At 42.7% G+C, this 26,562-nt stretch overlaps 1 protein-coding gene across 1 annotated transcript in view; it reads left to right on the forward strand.

Annotated features, from left to right (window-relative positions):
* ITGBL1 (integrin subunit beta like 1) overlaps positions 1 to 26,562 on the forward strand; it is a 1,349,590-nt gene that overhangs the window by 1,095,567 nt on the left and 227,461 nt on the right. Inside the window, exon 8 of the mRNA XM_085622268.1 lies at positions 14,505 to 14,621. Within this exon, the coding sequence (XP_085478394.1) occupies positions 14,505 to 14,621 (117 nt within the window). The remainder of the gene's footprint in view (positions 1 to 14,504; positions 14,622 to 26,562) is intronic.

Here is a 26,562-nt window from a genome sequence, read left to right on the forward strand (position 1 = left end):
CTCATTCATTAGCAATCAAAAGCGAATTAAACTTAGTTACTCTGCTGTCACTGACGCCATCATAAAAATCAGAATTGCTGGTACTCATTACATTGGAAAAACCTTAATTGGTTAGTCAAGTGTCTACTTATGTAAAACTACCTGTCCGGTCTTCTCCAGGCAGGCAGGCTCCAACGCAGGACCTAGGAAACTGCACTAACCAAGCCAGGAGAGCAGTGCCAGGATTGGAGAGAGAAATCTCCTGTGGTGCTCCTGAGGACACTGGAGCCCTGTGCTTTCTCTAACCCAGCTGGGCTAGAGAGGTTTTAAAAGCGCATGTCTGGCTGGCCGTCTCAAGACAGCCGACCAAAGAGACTTGCTCACTTTAAACTTAAAAGTGCCCTGCCCATCATTGCTTTCTGGTGCTTCCTGATTGGTAGGGTGAGAGTTATTATTTTGTAGCACAATAAGGAGCAGCAACCAAAGTTGCTACACTGCTTTGCACTGGGACGGAAGAGCAGGTCTCCGCCACTAAAACTTCATTTTCCTCCTACTTTCTTCATCCTCTACTTTCCCCTTTCCCACAACGCTCACATGCGTCTGTCTCCGAGTCACAACATTTGGCAGGCACTCGAGAAACCCAAGCTGGAGGCAGAGAACAGCAGTCAGACAGGCAGAGCCAAGTGTATGCACTTAGGCTAGGGCCTCATTGTAGGTACTTTTTGTGCTGCCAACACTGCAGTTACATGTTTCAGGACCCCTGGCTATCAAAGAAAAACAATGAGGCGTAAAAGGGAAGCACTTTTACCTCATTTAGCGGCTTAAGGATGGCATGCCCTCTGCATTCATGCCGGCACTCCTGACTTTGGTGGCAAACCACTGATTGTTATAACAAAAACCTTTTATTCATGCTTTTTTCCTCTAAAAATCACCCCTACTCTAATTCAAATTAATGATGGAAATTAATTAATATCCTCTGACTGTTTTTCTCTAAATCTCCTATTTAGCTGTTTCCAAATGATGGCAAGCATGTCTCTAGTGAAGCAATTTTTGTGTGCTGCCTCATCAGGTTTCTAGGAATCGTATATGAAATATCTTTCTAGCGCAGCACTCCATTGAAAGTTAGAGGTTGTGGCAAATACATTCCTTCTGTCCCTCCTTGGGACCTGCCTTGGTAGGGCATGCGTATGTGCACAAACTTTTCCTCGGAACTCATTCAGGACATCCCTACAATTCCTCATTCTTTTGTTATACCGATCATTCAAACAAAGTGATTCATTTGTTTGCCTGGGATACACCCCCACCAGTGTCAGTGCTGAATTTGAGCCAGTGCTTTCCGGTGCGCAGTGCCAGCACTTAATTGGTTTCCGGAGCTTGTACCAGCAGCTAATTGTCAACACCATACTTAGAACAGTCTACCACATGGTGGCGCTGTTCATCTAATTTAGATATGAGAAGAACAACGGGTGTTTAGGAATACCATATGCATTTAAATTGCTAATACCTGCCTTTAGCTTTAGGGACCTGGAATATTCTGAAATGTCACATTTACATGCGAGAGAGATGGTTAGTAGTTGTTTTGGCAGCAATGACAAGGGCAATGGTGGGTGCAAGCTGCAGTGGCTTCCTGGTCAGAGCCCTGGCACTTAATATTTTACAAATTAAGCACTGCCCAATTTGGAGACGTCGACACCCGAGTTTATGACTAGAGCATTGCAAAATAATTCGCGTTTGGTTTTTGAACTTAATAATACTGGAAAACCCTCTTTTCTAACAGGAAATGTTGCCCACGTTGTGTGACTGGTATTCGTGTTACCTAAAATCACTAAGTGCAGGAAGGTTAAAAAGGATCACTAAAAAAGTTAATGTGGATTACAAAATATTTCTTCTGAATTATGATTGACTGTATAAATACTTAAGTAAAAGAAATTTAAAGATAGTTAAAATAAAAAAAATTCTCGCTGGCAAGGCTGTTCAAACAACGAAGAATCTACGCTGATAACATATACTTACAGACTGAAATGTATTCATTTTTGCAAAAATAAAGGGGCAGATTTATGTTTCCTGGCGCATCCCTGCAAATCAGCAGGGATGCGCCAGGAAAGATGCGTCATGCAAGTTTACCCTTGCGCCACCACAGATGCGCCGCATTTACAATGCAGCGCATCGTGGCGCAAGGATAAACAGATGCGTGACGCATCTGATGTCGTAAGGGCGGCGCATTGCTGGAGTCGTGTCGAAAGCACGACGCAACTCCAGCAATGTTTAGGGGCTGACCATACCTAACATGCTGCGTCATGCTTTACGCCTGCTTCAAGCAGGCGCAGGGTTTTGACGCAGAAGCGTCGGAAAAGTGACTCAGTGAAATCTTGTAGATTTCAATGTGTCACTTTTCCGAAGCTTTTTCCGACGGAACGCCCACCCTGCATACATTAAACCTGACACAGGTTTAATGTAGCGCAGGGCTTTACAACGTGACGCATCTCCCTAGATGCGTCACGTTGTAAATAAGGCGCAACATGGCACATGGTTTACGCCGCCGCTGCGTCACAGAAGTGACGCAACGGCAGCCTAAATGTCTTGCAAGGGGCTTGTAAATCTGCCCCTATATGTTTAACCCCTCTTCAAGCAGGTTTACAGGGGAGTCCTATACCTGCCATTTAGTGTGCTGGGCTGGCTGTGGTGCTGGAACAATTTTCAGAGTGGGGTGCTGCAACCAGTGTTACATCACTGAACTCAGAGGGACTCTGAAAAGTCCAAGTGTCACACAAAGAATAAGTATAGCTAATGAGGCAAACCCATTCAGCAGGAGAGTAGTAAGGGGGTAGTATGTCACCAAGGGTGCATCTTGCAGTACACCATGGCACATATATTTCTATAGCATGGAGTGGAGTGCAGTTTATTTAAAGACCACACATTTTCCATTGAAAGGGCCACCAAATTTGCTCTGACATCCAGTTTTACTGATAAAACTATATAGCGCACAAACGATAATGTGTGAAAATTGGGTTTCAGGAAATATTTATCATTTGCACAACACCAGTGTAATGTGTCCTGATTTGTTGTGACCGTATGAACTTTGTTTCCATCATAAAAATGCGCTTGCTTCATTTGCACTCTCTTCATGCTGCTGATATATTATGATGTATTTGTATAGTTCACTTACAGGTAATTAAATGTTGAGTGCCAGAAATAAACTGACATAATTTCCTTTCAAACTCTATGTACCCCAGCAAGGTTGTCACATAATTCACTTGCAAAATCCTCTCACTTTGCAGTCAGAGAAAGTGAATTGAAAGCTAATCTCTACATTAAAAGACATTACCAGCAATTTGTCTGAAAACCTAGTCTGACATTTGACCTCTGTGTTTGAATGCACAGCTAACGTGGCAAGATAAAAAAATTGTAAAAGCCTCTGTATTGCTTATATTATCTTCTGAACTTCAACATGGCTATCCTAGGGGTGCCGCAGCACCCTCCACATCTCTACTTCCAGCATCTAAGTGGGCTAGGGCAAACAGGAAGTAGACCAGCAAAGGACGATACCTTCATGCTAGCCTCTACTGAAATAAATAGGGTGGTACTGAGAGCTTACAGATGTGGCACACTTTATTTATACTAATCCTGTGTGGCTGCTTCAGCCACCAAGCAAAGGAACTCCTAAGCACCCACAAGCCTGTGTTCAACAACCAGTACCCCTGGATAGTCATGTCAAGGTTCTATTTCACCCTAAATCTTGCTTTCAAATTAATTCCTCATGTGTATTAACAATCTAATTGATCACACTCTCCCCCAACAACTCTTACCCAGAGTCACAGTTAGGGGAGTTCTGTTGATCTGAGGAAGGATGAAGCCCTTGTCTAGCATTACTAGTGAGGCACAGCTAGTATCCCACCCACTGGTATTTTGTGTCATCATGTAACAAAGGAGGTGTACATGAGGGTCGAATAATATTCACCACTCCCAGAAGTATATTTTCAGGGTAGGTATGTCACCATATTGAGGATGATGAAATTGACCTACTAAAATATTGCATTAACTTCATCGCCTGCCACTACATAGTGAAGGTGACTATACATCTACTATTCTTAACTACACCTTTACTTACCTTATGATATGTGATATGGTGGCTATGTTGATGTAATGGATTGCAATATTTTTGTCATGCGATATATTGTACACGACACATTGTTGGTATACCATCTCAGGTTAGCAGCCTGCACTGGGTCCTTCAGAGTCAGGTGTGGCATTGTCTCTGAGGTTTGTCTTAGATCGAGCATAGGCACATGCCCGCCTGAACCTCTGAATTGTGTCTTTTGACCCCTTCTCGTCCTACCACACACCAAAGGGCAGAGGAAAACAAATGGGGTGATGATCACTTTGTTGTACCCTGCACACAGAGACACTGGTAACCTTGTAGTATTATTTCAAGTCCTCTTTATTGTTTCCAGTTCAGGGTAGAATCAATCTCAGTTCAGCCATGTACCAGCTCCTACATCTCCTACACCAGCCCCACCAGGAGCAGCCTGCCTAGCTGCTCAGCCCATCTCCAACTGTCACCACTCATCCACACAGGCACCCAGACATTCCATTCATCACAGTCACACCAACATTCCATTACCATCTCTCACTCTGGCTGAGCAGCTAGGAAGACCTAGGCTGATTACATATAAATGTAATACTTAGGATATAAGACACTCATTAAGACCTTACTGATGGTTCAGTAACAAGCTACTGCAGAGAAGCCAGTTCAAGTTTTTGGTCTGTACTGCAAGAGTCATCGAACTAAAAAAAAGAAGCGTCTACATATAGAGCAATTTATATGTTTAGAATGGCCACAGAAAAATTATATGAATTTAGAGTTGCACATGTTATGATTGAAAGTTTGATGTGAAACAGTACAGTGCTGTGTGAGTAGTGACACACTTGGGCCGCCATTACAAGGGACCTCTTGATTCCGATTGGATTGGTGACTAGCCTTATCAGAATTATTGGATCTGCAGAAACACTGTAGATCTCTTAATTTCACCCCAAGATTTCATTTCAGCAGCTACAAGCAGCCAAAATCTTGAGGTGAAAGTCCAGCCCAAAATGATGAATTACCAAGGGATTCCAAAAAACACTTACTGATTGCCCCTGTAATTTTTAGAGTGTACCCTTAGGTTCCAATTCATAATGGGCCAGATTTTACCCTATGTTGGCATTACTGGTGCCCCTGGTATTGGTAACTCTGGGGGTGGCAGCTCGGGGGCAATCCAGCCCATTTACTGGGTCACTCAAAACGGGCCTTTACTGCTAAGTGAAGAACAAGGAAAAAATATAGCTCATGGCCACAGTTGAGATGAGTGCTGATGGTTGTACTTTGGTAAGCCATTATGCGTGTTAAGCTTATGCCCTATTTGGTCAGTTACTGGAGCCACAAATTCCATGATATTCTAATTATGTTGATGTTTTGACCCTAATGAGATATTGAGCTGGTTAACATCCTTGCAAAAACACCATGTTGAGAGTGTAACAATGGCAACATGGTATAATTGAAGTAAGGGCCTAAAAACAATTATTTATTAATTCACTGTAGCACACATTCTGTAACACAACACAGAGGAAGTGAACACATCATTGGTGTAAGCCTTTCACTGTGACTGCGCCAACATCCCTTATCTAAGATGTTAATGAGAAATAATTTGTTGTCATTGTGTTAATTTAAGACTACTAATGGGGACCTTCCATTTTATCTTTAAAATAGGGTGTAGGGTGTACCAAGGCAGTTGTTTCATATCCCGATGAGACCCATGGAATTTTAACCACAGGGTTGAAACAAGTATAATTTCAAATACTGAGGGACATCTTTATCAAGGGTTTTGCTTTTCCTGTGCTCCACGGAAGGGGGCGCATGGCGACACAGAACCTATAATGAGATTCACCAAGCAAAGCAAGGCCACCTTGCGTGACCCTGTGTAGCTTGGCAAATCTGGAATGATGCAAGGCAGGGCAAGTCACTGCCTTGCGTAACTCTGCCCCAGGGAGGCGTTTCATAGGTGGAGTGTGGTTGTTCCCACACATCCACCCATGGATTTGGAATCATTCCCAGATTAACAATACTGGTAGACCTTGGAATGTGTCAGTATGCACCATGGTGCAAGGGTGCCTGCGTTGGAGTTAGGCAGCAGTTTGTACTCCAGCACAGGCAGCCAACAGTAATGCACCATATCTTCATAGATATGGTGCATTCCTGCCTTGTCCCTTTAACGCAACAAATGGTGTCTTGCTGCGTTGCTTGAATATTGATAAATATGGGCCTGTGACTCAATCCAGACCAGTCTAGCAAAGAGCCTTGAGGACCAAGATGACAAACGTTGCTTTCCTGTTGATTTATGATTCTTGCTTGGTTTAGATTGTGCTCATGACTAAAAAGTCAGAACTGATTGAGAGGATCACAATGCCATTTGCCAGCCATGGTGCCGCGGAGGTGCAATTGGACCGAAGGTTTTCAATGGCAAGATTAAATATCAAAGACCAATAGCCTTCAAACTAAACTATTACCCCTGCCCTACAATTTAAAAAGTATAATATTTCTAATACAATTGTTTCCATTATTCCTTGAAAAACACTAGGGGGCAGATTTATGTTTCCTGGCGCATCCCTGCAAAGCAGCAAGGATGCGCCAGGAGAGATGCGTCACACAAGTTTACCCTTGCGCCACACATGATGCGCCGCGTTTACAATGCGGCGCATCATGGCGCAGGAATAAACAGATGCGTGACGCATCCGATGGCGTAAGGTTGGCGCAGTGCTGAAGTTGCGTCGCAAGCGCGACGCAACTCCAGCACTGTTCCAACCTACCCTATCCCTAACATGGTGCGTCAAGCCTTACGCCTGCTTCAAGCAGGCGCAGGGTTTTGGCGCATCAGCGTTGGGAAAGTGACTCAGTCAAATCTTATAGATTTGACTGAGTCACTTTTCAGGGGCGTTCCTGCGACGGAACGCCCCCCCCTCTGTCGACACGCCCACGTGAAACCTGACGCAGGTTTTACGTGGCACAGGGCTTTACATCGTGACGCATCTCCATAGATGCGTCACGATGTAAATATGGCGCAACGTGGCACAGGGTTTACACCGCCGCTGCGTCACAAAAGTGACGCAACGGCGGCGTAAAAGTGGCGCATCTCCAATATAGATCTGCCCCTAGTATTTTACAAGCCAATATGCCCTGTTGCACAGAGGTTTCCTGCAATTGCAAAAGAGTGGCAGTTCTAGTTGGCTGTTTAATGCTTTAGCTGGCTACCACTTATTAACTAGAAAGTAGTCTATTTAAAACATGTTTTAGATTCTAAGACAGGTTTAGTGGGCGTTTCAATCTCAAAATAGCTCAGCAAGATTGATTTGTTTCGGCGAACGGTATAATTGGCAATTTACAATACATCAAAAAGCAAATTGAAATATGATTGTATTTATTTTTCTAATTTTACGTCTTGTGCAGCCTGACTTCATTCTAAGCAGTGAGGTGTTTTGAAATACACTAACAATGTTATTAATTGTTTCCTGTTTCTGCTGTTCTCTACATAATGGCACCAACATGTCACGTGCACTTCCAATCCAGTGCACATAATCAGCAGCGTCATGGAAAAAAAACTGATGAAGTGGCCATTTCGGAATGCTATGGCTTGAAATTTTTTGTGGATCTTTTAACAAATTCTTATAAATAGATTTTATATTAAAAAAATTTTTTACTTCAATAATTTAACCGCATTTTAAACAAATAGTATTCTATGGTCGTCCAAGGCATGGGATCAATCAGTGTTGGAAATGACCATCTTTTACATGGTGTTCTCCCTTCTTTTAGAAATCAATAAGTCAAGTATGCCTCACTGTCCATAATGTAACAGGGAACAATGGCTCCTGTGGTCAATGTGTATAGTACACGATAATGATTAAGTGCAATGGCAACATTTGTTGGTCAAAGTCGGTCAACACACAATAAGGTTGGAAACAATTACTGTTTATATAGACGTAATAAAGTTCATCAAAAGAAGTGCGCGGTGTACCATGTAAAATGTAAACCTACTATTTACAAGAGTGACAGTTTGTGAATTTTTTTTTGTTTCAATTCTTACAAAAATGACCATGGCATGAGTAAACAATATTCATTCACTGCCTACTACCATATTAGTAGGGCTAGGGGATAGTTTGTTTTGTATCAGCGTGTCGACGGCGATTCGACCCCACAACCTGTAGGGGGTCTCATCAGCACCTAGCAATGAGGGACACCTGAGGTTTAACAATAGCCTGTCAGTGTGAGGAAGTGCACACCAGTATCGAATGCGACCATAAAATGGCAGGGGGTACTCACGCGGGGCCCAGCTGGGCACCCATTGAAAGGAGACTGACAGTTCTAGGAGCGCGTGGTAAATACACATGTCCGTGTGTAATGCAAATATTTGTGCCACACCCGTCAGATCGGTGTGTGAAATTCATCCAAGAGAAGAGCATCTCATCTCTTTCATGGCGGTAGGCTGTTTGGATAGGCCGCAGTGTTTAGACAGGGAAGGATCTGCTCATCTCGAGAGGTCCGCCAAAGTCATCCTCCTTGCATTCAATGACATGATCACTGCCCATAAAGGCAGAGGGCATAGTATCTAAGAGTAGGACATGCAAAATTTCAGTGTTAAACATGTCCTTACAATGAAAACGCCCAAAAGGGTACATCACTATAGAAGTGTTAGCTCTCTATAGGAAAGCTTTGAGATACAGTATTAAATTTAATATTGATATCTCCGCTAGGAAACAGCAACAGAATTAATTCTTGGACTTTTAAAAATATTAATTACAGACCCAATTCATTGGTAAAGTTAAATTTCTAATAAATATATTAGACCGGGCACTGTTACCTGCCTCAAGTCTCAAGAAGCCATTTGCATGAACTGTCACCCAGGAGAGAATAGCCACCTCAGTGAGGTGTGAACTTGCTCACAGAGGTGAACCAAGGGCTTGAGTGTGAGGAGGTGTTCTTTTTCTCTGGCAGGCTGACCATCTGGGCTGTGCTCAGGAATTTAATTAACTTCAACGGGGCGCTTCCGTCTCACAGACAAATGTCAGTAACACCTGGGCCTGCCCCTTCCTTTGTCCTCTCAGCTAGTCAGGCACCAGGCCCAGTGGAAGAGGAGCTGCCCACAGATGGTTTTTTCAGAGACCACAGAGAAGGGATTGCTCATTTCTCTAGACATACCTCTATGGTGGGCACAGGAGCTCTGCATAGAGGAAGAAATATTTTGCAATGATAGGTTTGGGCAGAAAGGGACACTTTAGGATTGTTTGCATTAACCCCTTCCATGCGGGGCGGATTCCCCCGCTGTGCTGAGCGCTGCTTGCGCGGGCGTGGTCATGACGGAACGGTTCCGTCATGAGCACAGCTCAACCGACGCTCATGACGGAACCGTTCCGTCATGAGCACCGAAGGGGTTAAACCCCACTGGAGGTGCTGCAAACATGGATGGAGTCACTCTTGGGAACTTTTGCCCTATTGGTTAGGGAGCAGCCAGGAGTTTCCCACACCCACAGACTGGCACAAGGCATAAATTAGGCAACCAGAAACCCCTCTTCTGATCAGTTCTGGACCTGAAGAAGAAAAGAAAAGGACTGGAACTGCTCTCTGTGACCTTTAAAGATCACTGAAGAATCTACCTTGCTCTCCCTCTTGTATCCAGGACAGAGAAGTGGAGTCCAAGGGTCATAAGGCTCTTGTTTGGGCTACAGAGACACAACAAGCTTCAGGAGGCCCTTCTTCACATTTCGAGCTGACCATTTCTAACTGGACCTACTCTGGGTCCTGATTCCGGCCTCTGCTGAAGTGGGTCTTGACCCCCAAGTGCTGTTCCCAAGGTCCTGGATCCTTGACTGTTGTCAAAGTGTACTCCACCTAAAGTTTCCTGAAATCTGAGACTTGGAACCTTTTTGCCAACTTTATACTCCAAGAACTGGTGGAGGACTGGGGCCAAACTGCCAAGCCAATCCGATGAATGTGCGCTGCTCGAGGCCAACGATTCAGGTTGCTCTTGATACTGTATCTATGACATATATGTATGTTTGTCGCAAATTGGGTGGGTGCTCACTGTATCATTTGTCATTTTACTTTATATGTCAATGTCCGCTGGTGTGCAAGTTAAGTTTATAAAATAAATAAAGAATGTTATATAAAAAAAGGATTCAGGTTTCTCCCGGTACGTTCTTCTACACAGCAGCAAATCCTATTCAGCTGGACCTCACTGACGCAGTGTCTGACCATGTGGAGCACTCTTTGGTTACAGTCTGCAGTCTTGCCCCTCTGGAAGAATTCAAGCTTCAAAAACATGGCGAAGTCCGAAGGTAGAAATCTTCAATGGTTGAAGGCGTGAAAAGTATATAGCTGGTGAGGGACCTTTTTCTGTCGGTTAAATTCAAATAGTTCCCTCTCTAAGCTTTCCCACCATAAGACAGCCAAGACTTTGTACAACGGCTGTCTAACAATGTTGGGTCCACTACAGACACTGTCTGGTACCTTGTCCCACTGAGGATTCCAGATACTAGGTCCGAAGGTAAAACTTTTTACCAGGACAAAGTTGGTCCCTGTATCTGACCTACTCTACATCAAGGTCATCCTTAATCCCTACCCTTATCCTGGTCAAGTGTAACCAAGTGACCGCTGTTCACACTTAGTGCTATTTAATGCTATTTTGAATCTTAAGCTTTAAAAATTCATAACTCTGGCTCTACTCAATGAGTGTTTGTAGTTTTGGTGTCTTTTTATCCATTAAAATGTACTCTATATTTACAGAATTGGTTTGGGATTTTTCTTGTGTTGCGTTTTGACTTTATTACTGTTTGAGTACTGTCTAAATACTTTAATCATTACCTCTAAATTAAGCTTGTCTGCTTTGTGCCATAGCTATCAGCGGGGTGAGCCCAGGTTAACTTAGCAGCTTTAAGGGTTCATCCTGACAAGTGCTGTGGTTATTATTTGAGGTGGAAACTCAGCCTCCTCCATTAATACTCTAATTTCTCACAACCAGCCTCCCTGGTGATAATTGTGGCATGGCTGGATGTCTGAAATCTCAAATAAAAAATATGTGGGGGAATACCTTTATAAGACTGTGTCATTATTGTTCCTATTTCTACATGAATGACAACATTGTAGGTCTTGACTATATGGCCCTTGTTAGGAAGAAGCCAGAAAATGGTCTGATATTACCCCACCCCCAGAGTTACCAATACCAAGGGCAAAAGTAATTCTAGCGGTGGGGGAAATTCAGCCCACTATGAGTTGGACTCCAAGGATTCACTAAGAAAAATTGACTTACTTGGGGAATCAGTAATTCTGTGTCCAATTCCCAAAGGAATTCCTCATTTCCACCAAACTTTATCAAGGAGATTTCAGCTGTTTTCCGCAGCCACAATCTCTCTTTGAAATTAAAGAGATTCAAGATCTTCTTGTAAATCGCATAATTCAGGAGGCGCTGGCAACTGTTTCCGCATTAGAATTAAGAGTCTACTAATGAGGGCCTGTGTGGCTAAAGTTAGTTTCTGGGTATAGGCTGGAGAGGATTTGTGAAATCGAAACAGTCACAAATATGCACCCTTGTGATGTCGGAGGATTACAGTTTTCTGACTGTTTTTAAAAAGAGGGCACTTTCTGGCTTATGTACCACTCTGTCTCTAACAGTGTTGATCAATTGGTTTCATGGACGACTATTTGCACTCTTAGGTTGCTTCTGATACTGAAGGGCAACAGAAATTCACTGAGTAACCGTAAAGACAGTTCTGTATAGGTTGATCCCAGTGCTTGCATTTCTCTGTGTCTGACTCCTGTCCTGAGCACTTCTGCAGATCTATTCATACAGGATTCTGCCCATCAGAGCAGAAGGGCTGGCTGGGGGTTGGTGACCATTGAGGGACAGTAACAAAAGCTGGGGGACAGAAGAAGGCCATTGGAAGCATTAGTTCCATCTCTTCTTTTTAACTTCTCCTCCAAGATAACTGCGTGTCCCCAGATACTGTTGAAGAACCCTCTTAGGACAAGGAGTATCAACACTTTCTTCATCTGGGTCCTTAGCTCCGAAGGTCTACAAAGAGTGTTGTCAGTGTAATGGCAGGTGAGCCCAAATCTGGTCAAGTGGGCAGACAAAAATATAATTAGACGACGGATATCTGTTTCTGGTCACTGTTGTATAATCCAGTGGTGACCTCAGTTTTCCAAGGAATAAAAAAGCCATTGTGGAGGAGTGCATCCCCAAACCCTCTGTCTTCTTCAGAGTACTTGCTGTAATCTTCATGTCAGATGTTCACTTCTTAATATTACTTCATTGGGGTCATACAATAGTAATAGAGAGCCTTGGGTAACCTACCAGAGATGGATCTTTCTCCATAGTGGTGCACGCCTCCTCTGCGTACTGAACGGAAAACAGGCAATGCTCCTCATCTGAGCAGGTGTGGGCACAGTAGAGCCAACATCCCTCTCTGGTCCACATAAGTGATTGGTTGCTGAAATTGATCTGTAGCTGGGAAATACAAAGGTGTGTATTTGTGTTTGTGGGCCAAAGTCTGTGTCAAGCAACACCCTCACAGAGGTGTGTTTCTCGAGGGCCAGTAACTCACCCACAAGTTGGGTAGCCTTTAATAGTGCCTTGCTTCATGTTGACTTTCATTTCATACTGATCTCTATTGCAGTAAAGAGGTTGTTGGAAGTGCTTGAAATTCAGATTAAAAGCATCACCGTTGTGGGCATAGTCCCTCAGATCAAACGCTGCACTCTTCCTCTCACCCACATGGCCACGGCCCCATCAATCAAACATTATACTCTGAGTGTGACCTACATGGACAGGGTGCATATGGTCAAACTATACACTTTACGTGTCAGCCATGTGGGCAGTTGGAACCTACTCATAGCTGTAATGAACATGGAATACTTTGCTATGCAAAGTGCATTAGCGAGCACAGCACCTAAGCTGCCCTCCAGACTCTCCCATAGCTCACCATACCATATTCCGTCTGTGCATTTAGGACCTGCATATTTTGTTACACTAGGAACAAATCTGCTGGGCACACACTGTACCTTGCAGACTTGCACACAGAGGTTCCGGGTCCTCTGAACTGGCAGCAGAAATTATGATGTCATGATCATGTCAGTGCCACTTGCAGGCTGTAATAATTCAATTAAGTATAGATTTTCATGGTGAATCTGTTACCTATCATTAGGCATATTGGTATTATTATTATTGTTGCTATTATTTTAGTATGAACATTTGTATATGTAGCAGTAGCGTTATTAGTATGTGTCACATGAGTAGTTATAGCTTTTATATGATCAGCAGTAGGAGTAGTATTATTAGTGATATCATCAATTTTATTATCTTCATCTTCAATGACAGTGATAGTATGGAAACTTCTGTTCCTACAACTATTCCTCCTATGACTCCTACCATTGCTACTACTACTAGTGCTTCTACTATCCTACTACTACTAATACAAATAGAAAAGCTGAATGGATGAGACTCTGTAAGGAGACTTTCTTCAAGCCTACTTCTCTTCATGATCTCTTTTCTCCTCATGAAACACCACTCCTCATGAAACACCAGGGGCAAAATGGGAGCCAGCACCAAGCAATTCCCCACCCTCCAGATGAAATTACCTAATCCTGTTTTGCCCGAGGCCGAAAAAACGAGGCTACATCCGCAGAATATCATAACCATATTAATACAAACGTCCTCCTGCTATTTCGGGCTTTGTGTGTTTGAGACAATCTTTGGGCAAAATTACAATGTAGTCATACACTGTAGCGCAGTAACCATAATTGCTGTGGTGTGTTGCATGAAACGGTGAGAGTGGGACAGCACCATATCTACTCAGATGTAGCACTGGCTCACTATGGGCTGACTTGAGCAGCACTCACACCTTAGCACATAGGGTCACCCAAATCATCAGCCTTCCCTCTCCACCGAGTCCAGACAAGAAAGACGCTGCCACTCAATATGATATTTAATTCATGGGTGTGTTCGCTGACACTATTTTTGATTGTTTTCATTTCTCCAAAGAGATTTTGGAGAAGACATTAAAATAAACAAGCGACACTAGAATGACCAATTAATAAAACATCCTTTTCTAGACAGCCAGCATTTTTTTGAGTTGTTATTCACTGTAACAAAATAAAATATAGGGGGTACTGGTAGCTTATTTATGTCAGTCAGCACAGTATGAAACCTTCGTCGTTCCATACTGGTGGTGAGAGGATAATAAGTGAGAATGTAGAACAACAATCATTGCAATGTGATGTGTACCAGAATACAAATAGACACATGACTGTTTCAATATGTTGTTGTCTAAAGGTTTACTTATAGAAGACTGCTGAAGATAATTATGCACATTGACATGTGAACTTGTTCACTGCATTTGATATCTGTGAGTCATGTGTTTATTTCTGTTCATGTTCAGAGTGTACTAATATTTCCTGTGAATCAGAAATGTTCTGACCTTTTTCATTTACATTTTTTCCCTAGGAAAATGTGAGTGTGGCCAGTGCACTTGCTTCCCACCAGGAGATAGCAGAGTCCATGGTAAAAACTGTGAATGTGATGACCGGCAGTGTGAAGATATTGAAGGAAAAATCTGCGGGGGTAAGAGTCCTCTTCATTGAAAAGTAGTATAGTATTGTAAAAGCCACCGGTAGCACACTTGTTGTGAAAATCTGCACCATGCATATTATTTTTGTGGACTGAAAAATGGTTGCATGTCTTTAAAGGAGTATGCTCTTTCATGAGCATACTCAAGATTTAGAAATGAAGTGTGTTGAGACTTAATATATACGTGCAATTAAACTTCGCAAATGCTTGAGTTTATCATTCTGGTGTAAGAGTCCTACGACGTCATTGGATTACGTATACATGGATCATTGATAATTAGCCCTGATGAAGTTCAAGTAACCAATCTGAACAAAATGCGTTGGCTGGACGATGCTTTTTTGTACCTATTGAATTAAACGGATGACAAAAGTAGATACTCTGCCGGACTCAATATCTTCATAGTAGTGAAAAAATTACCGTCATTGGTGCACAATTCCATTAATCTTCTCTTCTTGTGTTGAAAGGGACTGGTCTTAATTTGCTGGGGAAAAAATGTGCCCCAAGTTTTTTTATAAGCCTGCTATAAGAGTTGCTGTAAGAAAATGCCTCTTTTTGTATGTTCACCCCCACATTTTTTGGACTGATGCTGCCGGTATTTCGACTCAGAGAATGCACTGAGGCATGCTAACCAGACCTCAGTGCCAGTGTTCTTAACCCTTAGAAAAAGTATGTCAAATTGGCTTTACTCAATTGGCAAGTACTGACTTACTTATAAGTGCCGAGTATATTGTACCCAGGGCATGTAAAACAGAGTGTCCACACAGGGCTGCAGCACTGGTTGTGCCTCCCTGAGTGGGACAAAGGACAAAATGGCTCCCAGCCTGCCACTGCAAACTGGAAGGGAAATATGTACAATGCTAGTTCGAATTTGCTATTAAAACCAATGGCAAAGCCACCACTCCCTTAACCTTATATGTTAGACTTCCCTAAGGACGGCCTATGAAGTCCTATGGCAAGGAGCTGTATATTGTTAAGTAAGCCATAAAAAACATTTATGCTTCTTAACAGCAACACTTCAAAATTGTCATTTTGCTGGGGAAAAATTCCTATCCCCATTCGTTAACACAGGGATAACGGCTGGTATTCCAGCCTGGCTAACTTCTGAATAGGACTACATAACTGGATACTGTAAGGTATCACATTTATCATGGCATTAAATCCAACTTGATTCTAAGTCAAGATTTATGTCACTTTCAAGGTTAAACAACTTTTAGAATGTTACCATTCTGTGTCTATCTAGTCCAGTGGCCTTATGCAGGCCTTAGTAAACAGACAATTTTCTGTCCACCTGGGGTTTTGATTTTATTGATTTGAGGGGATTTATAAAGCCCGGAAAATACCCAAAGGCGTCAAGGCGTTAGACATGTGAACAACTCCCAGGCTAAGGAACAAAGTTCGTTGCCACAGAGTGAGGTGTTACCTCCTCACCCAGGAAGGCTACTCCGGGTGTTAGACCAAAAGGCAAGCTTCAAAGAGGAAGCTGCCTCTAAAGGACGGCCTGCAACAATCCCAGGCGGGATGCCTTTTGTTCCTGCAGACAAGTTGGAGACATAGACAAGGAGGGAAAACACATCCCCAAACTGTTTTTCCTTAGGCATGTATCCCACCCTTGAGTCACTCCTCATGGGTGGGCTACCGAGATCTTATATATTACCGACTGGTGGTCGCCAGAAGGTAGTTATTGTTAGGACCTAGTTTACATAGAATAAATGTGTTTTGTTTTGCCAATAACCTTGGCACCATTGTCAAATTCCCACTAAATTTTCAAAATTAATTTGCTAGTAACTTCAGCTGCTGTCTTAACAATTTCAGGGTGATTCGTGAAGCAGGGTCAAGAAAAAAGGGGGGTCGCAAAATGCATTTTCCCCATGTTAATACCCATAGGGTTTTGCACATGACTACAGTCCAAACCACTGAATGGAATTACACCAAATGTGGCAGAAGGCCAGATCTTGGTCCAGAGTAGTGCCTTTTTGTAGTTTGGTGTAAATCCATTCAGAGATTTTAGACAAATCAACTGAAATCCTAATTTGTATACCTAGGGGCATGGATCCAACAGTCTCAGTGCTGAAATTTAATTGGCTGCCAAAACTTCGAACAGTAAGTGTTGGTAGCCATCTTGGGACTCCGTTTTTCCATAAAAACATTACAAATATAGAAAACGGAGCAGGGTAGGACTACCCTGAGCCCCTAGATGTGGTGGTAGCATCGGCCCGTGCTGGTAAGAGCGGTGGAGCGGTGGGGCCGGGTGGGGGGTGATTTCGTCAGGCGACCATGAACCCCTCGTGAACATCTGTCAAAATCCCCCCGACCCATCCCCACTGCTCTTACCTGCATGGGCCGCTGCTGTGTAGTGGTGGGGTCCCAGAGGGACCCGGTTGGGGTTTAAAAGCATATTTTTTTCAATCTTGCTGCAAAATCTTGTGTGGATCTGTGAATTCACACCAAAAAAAACAAGGATGGTCTCCTGTGATTGTTTTGAAATTAGCCCACGGGTGGGCCAGGTTCCAGGGGCATTTTTTTAAAAAGGGGAGGTAAGTGCCCCCCTTCTAAGGCTCTTAGAGCCCCGGGGCCCCACCTCCAAAGAGATTTATTCACATAATGAAGGTGGGCTGCAGTGATCCCCCTCCTGGTTTTCCTCAGAGCTTCAGGGACCACCACCTTCCCGGTGCTTTAATTTTAATTATGAAGGGTGGCCGTGCTGACCCCCCTACTGGCGGTCGCAAGTAGGTAGTTATATTTTGGACCAAGGGGAATATGTACAAGAGGATGGCGGAGCGCTGTGTTATGCCACAATTGGTAACGCCACGCTCCGGCATTCTGGAAATGCAGGGATTTGCTGTATATACAATCATGTGGCACACCCTTGTGTTTCTCCTAGCACTGGCGCTAAATTTAGCTGCCTTGTGCCAACACAGGAACCCAAGGGGGCCTGCCTTGCAGGGAATTATTATTCATGTGCAGGAATGTGTTCCTTCCGTCACATAAATAATTAATAATGGTGATTTGTAACTTCTATGTGTGCTGCATTCTACAGCACATAGAGAAGTTGCAACTCGTCATTTTCTAATGATTGTTTATTTGGAGGAAGGGACACCTTCTCCCAGTTGAACAATCCCTAATGGCGATGTGCTGTTTCTACTTAAACAGCAAATTGCCTGTGCAGAATGCAGCGCACATGGAAACAGCAAAAACAAGAATAAATTAATAATTTCTCCTTGTTGCCCCAGGCTAAGACCAGACTCAAACACTCACCCACCCACTCACAGACTCACTTAGACACTCACGTACCCACTCACAGACCTACACAGTGACTCATGCACCCACTCAGAGACTCATGCACCCACTCACAGACCCACCCAGACACTTATACACCCACTAACAGACCCACTCAGTGACTCATGTACCCACTCACGAGACCATTCAGAGACTCCCACACCCACTCACGGACCCAGTCAGAGACTCACACACCCACTCACAGACCCCCTCATAGACTCACACACCCACTCACAGACCCAGGCACCCATTCACAGACCCACTGAGAGACTCATGTACCCACTCACAGACCCACATAGACACGCTCACACCCGCCCCCAGACCTACTCAGAGATTCAAGAACCCACTCACAGACCCACTCAAAGACTCATACACCCACTAACAGGCCCACTCAGACTCACATACCCACTCACAGACCCACTCAGAGACTCAGGCACCCACTCACAGAACCACTCAGACTTCTATTTACTGACAGGTCAACTCAGAGATTCACGTACACACTCACAAACCCATTCAGAGACGTACACACCCACTCACTGGCCCATTCAGAGACTCACACACCCCCTGACAGACCCACGCAGACACTTGCACATCCACCCAAACACCCACTGAGACACTCATGCACTCACTCACAAACTCACTCTCAAAGGTTACAGGTTACAGTTAGGAAATATATATTTTTTAAATCCTTAGAAATTTACTAACAGAACAAAAGTTTACAGGACGGTATATTTAGGAAATAACATTAAAAAACATAGACATTCACTGAAAAAAAGGTTACAGAGAAGTTATAGTTAGGCTCAGATTTCACTCATACAGATCCAATGAAATTCAGCAGTTATAGTGACCTGAGCTAACTATAACTTACGCCCCGCAATGCACTGCTTCTGACCTCACATATTACATCACTCATGACATTGTCAATGACATCACTGATGACATCTCAAATGATATCACTGATGACATCACTGATGATAATAGCCAGTGAATGTAAGTGCTTCGTAAATGTTTCTAAGACTTAATGATATATACTAAGCTACCGCATAAGTAAAATTGTGTGGTTGTATTGAGTGGGTATATGAGAGGCTGTATGAGGGTGTTTGAGTAGGTGTGTGATTGGTTTTCTGAATTATATCATCAGTGATGTCAATGGTGATGCCATTTGAGATGTCATCAGTGATGTCACTGACCATGTCATGCATGATTTAATGTGTGAGGTTATAAGCAGTGCATTGTGGGGGCAATGTTATAGTTAGCTATTCACTATAACTGCTGAATTTCATTGGTTTTTGTACGAGTGAAATCTGAGCCCATGTCGGTCCAAAGTAAGGGTGGGCGTAGTTCGCGAAGTAGCACTTCGCGAAGCTACGCAAAGTGAAGTTCGCACTACGCGAGCTACGCGTAGCACTTCGCGAACTGCGAAGTAACATGTTCGCACTGTGCAAGATGTTGTTTTCAATGATTGCACAGTGCGGACAAGCAACCGGCACTGTGCAATCATTGAAAATGGCATCTTGCACAGTGCGAGCTGTAGTTTTCTGCTGCTCGAGTAGATTTTTACTCGAGCTGCAGCTTTCTCAACGCGAACTGGTAGTTTCTCATCGCGAGCGGTCGCGAGCATACGCGACCCCTCGCAATGAGAAACCTGACCTTCTCGCGTTGGGAATCTCGCCGGGAGGTTTATTTTCCATGCTCGCGATCGCGAACAAGGAAAAAGTCTCGCCAGGATGTCATTTTGCTTGCTCGCGGTCGCCAACTTGACGTTGAGGACCGCGAGCAAGCAAAAAATGACCGCAGCACTACGCAACACTACGCTACGCGTGTTCGCACTGTGCTACGTGCAGTTCGCGTAGTGCGAAGTAGCGCAAACTTCGCAAACTACGCGAGCGTAGCGTAGTGCTTCGCCCAGGCCTAGTCCAAAGGTCAGCCCATGCAGTGATTCCAGCCCAGCTGAATCCTGTTTATCTTTCTGATAAGTACGATGGCCTGCTCTGCACAAGAACGAGCTCCCAGATGAAACATACCCACTGATATTGATGAGATAGTGGGGGAGGATGTTAATGGACTGTGAAGGAGAGGAAAATAGAGCCAAGGAGGCAACTTCACTTGGTATGATTGGAAAGATATCAGTGCTTTAAAGAACATTGAATCTCTGGTAATCAAAGCTTTGTATAAAGGAGCAGCATAGTCATTATGTATAAGAAAATGTACTTATTGGAAGCTCATCGTCAGTTAAAAGAAGTGGAACACTATAAAAGGTAATCCCGTAAAAAGTATGGAAATCATACATTGTTATATAAATGATTGAAGGCCTCCTTGAAATATAAGAATATCAGTATTCATGGGTGACCAATGCGAAAAGGTCAACTATTTATTTTCTTCCTAAAATACACAAAACCTCCACAGACCACCAGGGAGACCTACTGTGCATTCCATTGGAACCCTGTTAGAAAACACCTTGAGGTATTTGGGTCTATTTCTCCATCCGCATGTAACAAGTCTGTTCTCCTTCACAAAGAAAACTATAGATTTTTTTTGGAAGATTAATCATACTGCATGGAAATCAAGCTACATCATGGTGACACTAGATGTGGTATCATTATATACTTGGATCAGCCATGATCATGGTATTTTAACTTGTGAGTACTTTCTGAGAGACAGACCATTATAATATTTGGAGCCTACTCAAATGATAATTCAGATGCTGGAATATTGTTTAAAACACAATGTATTCATATTTAATAACAAATGGTATCTACAGCACAGGGGATAGCCATGAGGACCGCCTTCGCCCACACATATGCAAATTTATCCATGGGGTAGTGGGAGAAAGAGATAGCCTGGGCTAAGGAGAATCATACATTTATGGAGCATGTGGTTATCTGCACCCACTTTATTGACAATCTATTTATCCTCCGGGATGGTGATGTCCATTTGTTGGAGTTCATAAGGTTTCTGAATCAAAATGAACAGAATTTCAAATTTACTAAAATATACAGTGCAAACAACATAACATTTTTGGATGTTGCTCTAAATTTATAGGAAAATGCCTTATATACTACAGTTGATCAAAAAGAATCTGCAGTGATTCTATTCTCCATGCCGATATTGAGCACCCAAAAATATTAAACTGAAGTATTCCATATGGCCTGATATTAAGAGACCGAAGAATATGCTCAATGGAGGAGTAGTTTGTTAAGGAAGCTGCCACAATGATCAGAAGATTCCTGCTTGAGGTTACCTGCAGAAACGTCCTAGATGATGCACTAAAAAGGACAAAAATGAAGAATAGAGAATCCTTTTTGTACCAGCACGATATGGACACATTAACAACAAGTGCAATTGATGGTCGGGACCCCAATGTATGCAGACTATTAATCGAATATAATTTGGCACATTGTGATATAAAAAAGATCTTAAGGAAGAATTAGCATATCCTGCAACACAATGAGGATATAAATGATATTTTGGGCCCACATCCCAACATCATTTATCAGAGAACTGCTAGCCTGGGGGACATTTTAAAACATAGGGCCTCATTTATAAAAACAGCTGCATCACTACGATAAAACAGCGCTGCAATGGTTTTCACTGTGCCCTCCTTGCGACACGATGGATGCGCCGAATTTAATGTACAACGCTCCATGTCACAAGAAATGACAGATACATCAGGAATCCTGATGATTCTGTCGGCGCAAAAGTCATGCATTGCTGGAGTTGTGTCGTAAGCATGATGCAACTCCACCAATGCAGGGGGTAGGCCTGTGCCTATGGCACTGCATCACATTTACACCTGCCATGAGGCAGGTGTAAGGTTTTGACTCAGTGGCATCCTAGAATTGTCACAGTGAAATCTCATAGATTCCCCAGCGACACTTCTACGAGGCTTTCTTGCGGAGGAACGCCCACCCTTCATACATTATACTTGACACAGGTATAATGTAGCACAGGGCTTTACAAAGTGATGCATCTGCATAGATGAATTACTTAGTAAATAGTGCGCATCGTGGCGCATTGTTTAGACTAAAAACTATGTCACGAAAAGTGACGCAACAGTTGCACAAAAGTGTTGCAAGGCCTTCATAAATAAGGCCCATAGTTTGTACAACCCAAGAAAAACTCTAAAGGATACGTGAAATGGGCTGTTTGCAAAGCATGTTGAAATGGCCTGAACAGAAAAGAATTTAGAACCTTTGAAGGATGGAAAATCAAGATAAAAGAAAGAATAACATGCAATACTTTGTTTGTAGTTTATGTTCTAGAATATGATTGTGGTAAACCATACATTGGTAGAACTATTAAAAAATGTAAAGAATTTACAACACATAGGAGTGATAAAAACTGTGATAGAAGATACGCAAAGGACAATCATTTCATAAAGGCCCATTGGAGGGGTTCAAATACTATAGCATACACCATATAAGAATAAATCCCAGAGTAGGGGATAGAGAGATGGAATTGAAGAGAGAAGAACCCAGACGTATTTTGATTATGGGAACAGAAGCTCCATGGGGCCACAATAATAATGCAGAATTACATATCCATTTGTGAAGTGCATTCAATATCCTAGGCAATTACATGATACACTTTATGAATCATTATCAAATGAAAAATAGCAGGTTGATGGGTTGAGTGACAAAGTGAAAAATTATTTTAGTTTTCTGTATTAGTGATCTATGAAATCATTATTAGGAATAACTTAAATAATGAATTGATATTGATCGATGAGTATAATGTAAATGTGTCATGAATGATAGTCATTTAATTACTACGCAAAAGCACTTTACCAAATTGCACTTTATCAAATGTTGATCAAATGTTATCAAGGTTATCAATTGCTATTTGCACAATTGAATGATGCACTTTGTTTTTAATACTCTCCAGCACCTTAGGTCATTGAATAATGGATGTGGCACTTTACTTTTTTTAGCGATTAGTGTCACGTGGAAAAACACAGAAGCCCTTTTAAGTAGTTCAATGAAATATATTTTGAAAGATGATGTTTCAAAAGCTTTTGCAAAATGTTCTTTATATTTTGCAATACATGATGAACTGGCTAGAAAGTATTTTATATTGAATGATGATTATGGAACTTATTTATAAAAAAGTATTGCAAAACCGTGGCAGATATACTCCAAAAAGTATTGGTAGTTACAGGTCTAGTTGTTTTTTGCTCATTGACAATGGAGAAGGACTGTATTTATATGTAGAGGAGAAATCATTATTTGGAGATGAAGCCCAACTAGAAGGCATCAAGCCAAAACACGTCAGCCAGCACTGCTTACGTTTCCCATTATGCTGTAGAAACAATGAATGCTGCTTTTAAAATCTATGGGGCATATTTACAATAATTGGCGCATCCCTGCATATCAGCAGGGATGCGCCAGTTATTGTGCGCCACAGCTCCGCCACCATGGATGCGCCGCATTTACAATGCGGCGCACCATGGGGCAAAAACGGCACAGATGCGTGACGCATCTGTGCCGTAAAAGTGGCGCATTGCTGGAGTTGCGCAGCTCCAGCAATGCTCTGGGGAGCCCTATCTTGTGAATGCTGCATCAATCCTTATGCCTGCTTCAGGCAGGCGCAGGGTTTTGACGCAGCATGGGCCTAAAAGTGACTGAGTGAAATCTTATAGATTTCACTCAGCCACTTTTAGGAGGCATTCCTGCGATGGAACGCCCCCCCCTGCGCAGGAACGCCTACTTCTGGCGCAGGGCTTTACAACGTGACGCATCTCCCAGATGCGTCACGTTGTAAGTTCCCCGCACCATGGCGCAGGATTTGCGCCGCTGCTGCATCACAAAAGTGACGCAACGGCGGCGTAAATGAGGCGCAAGGGGCTTATAAATCTGCCCCACAGTATGTACAAAAGATTTCCTGAATGGTGCTACCGTAATATCCAACTGGGGAAGATGAACCGACGGGATCTGTTAAAAATTGTATATATATATATATATATATATTCACTGAAAAAACCCTAGGTTTCAGGCACGTTATAGTTAGGAATTAGCATTTAAAAATCCTTAGAAATTCACTGCAAAAACCATAGGTTTCAGGGGCGTTATAGTTAGCTGGACTTTTCACTCGTACAAAACCATTGAAATTGCCCCATTATAGTTAGTTCAGCTAACTATACCTCGCGCGCCCGCAATGCACTGCTGATGATGTCACATATTACATCACTCATGACATGGTCAGTGGCATCATTGATGACATCACTGATGACATCTCAAATGACATCACCGAGGCACAAGATGGCTGCCAACACTTCTGGTTTGAAGTGTTGATAGCCAATTAGAATGCAGCTCGTGATCGGCAGGGTGCGCGGATCCATCGCGGCCATAGATATCGAAACTTTTATTTTTTGATTTTCTCAGCAACTACTGAACAGATTTACACCATTTTAAAAAGGGTGCTTTCTGAACCAAGCACTTCCTTTATGCCAAATTTGGTGTAATTCTGTTCAGCAGTTTTGGCTGTAACCTTGTCTAAAGTTTCCTATGGGAAATTGATTTTTTGACCTCTATTTTTTTATTTTCTCTGCAACTACTAAACGGATTTACACCATTTTTAAAAAAAGGGTGCTTTCTGAACAAAGCACTACCTTATTGCCAAATTTGGTGTAATTCCGTTCAGCAGTTCGGGCTGTAGCCGTGTCTAAAGTTTCTTATGGGAATTAACATCGAGAAAACACGTTTTGGGACCCCCCTTTTTTCTCGGCCCCTGCTTGCCGAATCACCCCGAAACTTTCAAGACAGGAGCTGACCGGAGCGCCCCACTAGTTTTGAAACTTTCGCAATGTTTCGTCATCCGGCGCCAAAGTTATTGGGAAAACAAAAAACGATTTTCCTATGGAAACTAGGTCCTAACTATAACTACCTACTGGCGACCACAGTAGGTAATATATATATATATATATATATATATATATATATATATATATATATATATATATATATATATATAGACACACACACACATACGTTGACTCCATGCTAGTTGTCTGTTGGCAGCACAACGGCCCCAATTTGAAGACTCTGCCTTCCCTAACACCCTACACCCCTAACCACCCCTAAACTCTAAAAACACCCTTACAACTCAAAAACCTTACCCACCCCTAATCTCGAAAAACACACTTACCGCCTTAAGCCGCTACCCACCCCTAAAAAAAACTTTACCACAATATACCCTTACCCACCTCTAAGCCTTGACACTAAAACATCTTTTCCACTCAATATTCTTACCCACCCCTAAACCTTGCCTCCAATGCCCTTACCTATGAAAAACCTGAAAATAGTCTATATATTTATCTATCTATATATGAATCTATTTCTATAAATATATATCTCTCCCTCTATATATATTATCTTGTGGTTGTCGCCATTAGATAGTTATAGTTTGGTCTGTTTTCCATAGATTTAGTGTTTTTGTTTGCTGATAACTTTGCTCTGTTTAAAGCATCTTCATGAAATTTACCCCCCAAAAAAGTTCATCCACCTCAGCTCCTTCATGGGAAGTTTTGGGTGCTCAATGATGCGGGCCCTGAGAAAAAAGGGGGATCCCAAAATGTAAAATCCCAATGCATTTTCCATGGACGTCTTTAAGACAGATTATGGAAAAACTGCTGAACAGAATTACACTAAATTTGCAAGGAAGCTAGATCGTGGTCTGCAGATTCTGATTTGGTGTAAATCTGTTCAGTAGTTTTTGAGATATTAAGAATCAGAAATAGTTGTATATTTTGGCAGTTGTGCTTGCAAGAGTCTCCAAGACTCTCACGGGAGTGCCATTTTAACAATAGAGCATTTTGATTGTCCCAAGGAGCTTTATTTCCCTTGCACCATTTCGATCTAGCAGAAGTCAGACCCCCACAAGTACAACCGCTCTGAATGAATGCCAGCAACATGAGGAAAATGTTACAGGCAGCCATTATAGGACTCAGTGACTTAGTCCCCTGTCTTAAGGCTCTTTAAAAAAAAGATATATATGGGGGTAGGGTAGGGATACCCTGACCCCTAGGCCCCATTGGGGGTAACCAGAGGGCCCCCCAGGTTTAAACCATAAAAAAACAGCAATAAAATACAGCCATCCCACAAGACTCTCAGCAGGATGAAAAAAGAAAATGGTGGCCAGGCTGCATGTATTTAGTATAAGCCCCGAATAGCCTACTACCGGGGCTGTGTTTAGAAAAGGGAGAAGGGCTGCATGCCTATCTATCAAAAGCCATCAGACACCCCAGGAAGCCCACCCCTGGGGCCAAAAACAATGTTTATGGGGAGAGGAATGTGCGTCCCCTCTGCCTGAGCCATCAAAGACCCCGTGAAGCCCTCCCCTGCGGCTAAAATCATTCAAGAAGGGGAGGAAACCCACTCCCTAGACCAAAGGTGTTCAAGGAGTTTTTTTAATAATTGAAAAAAGGTATTGATTGATTGAGTATGCTTATAGCACTACTTCTCATACTCACAAATGCTTCTGTGAAATTGCTCCTTTGCTTGTTCTTTTTTATCCTTAATTTCTCCCTTCGTAGCTGCTTTTCTACTTTCTACTTTCTCTTTCATATCTTTTTTCCCTTTTCTGCCTTTTTGTTTCTCGCTGTGGGTCAAAGTCTGATCATGAAAATCAAGTCCCAGTTCCAAAAAATGACTGTTTGTGACCA

This window comes from Triturus cristatus, chromosome 8, assembly GCF_964204655.1.
Source record: "Triturus cristatus chromosome 8, aTriCri1.1, whole genome shotgun sequence".
In the NCBI taxonomy this organism is placed as follows: Eukaryota; Metazoa; Chordata; class Amphibia; order Caudata; family Salamandridae; genus Triturus; species Triturus cristatus.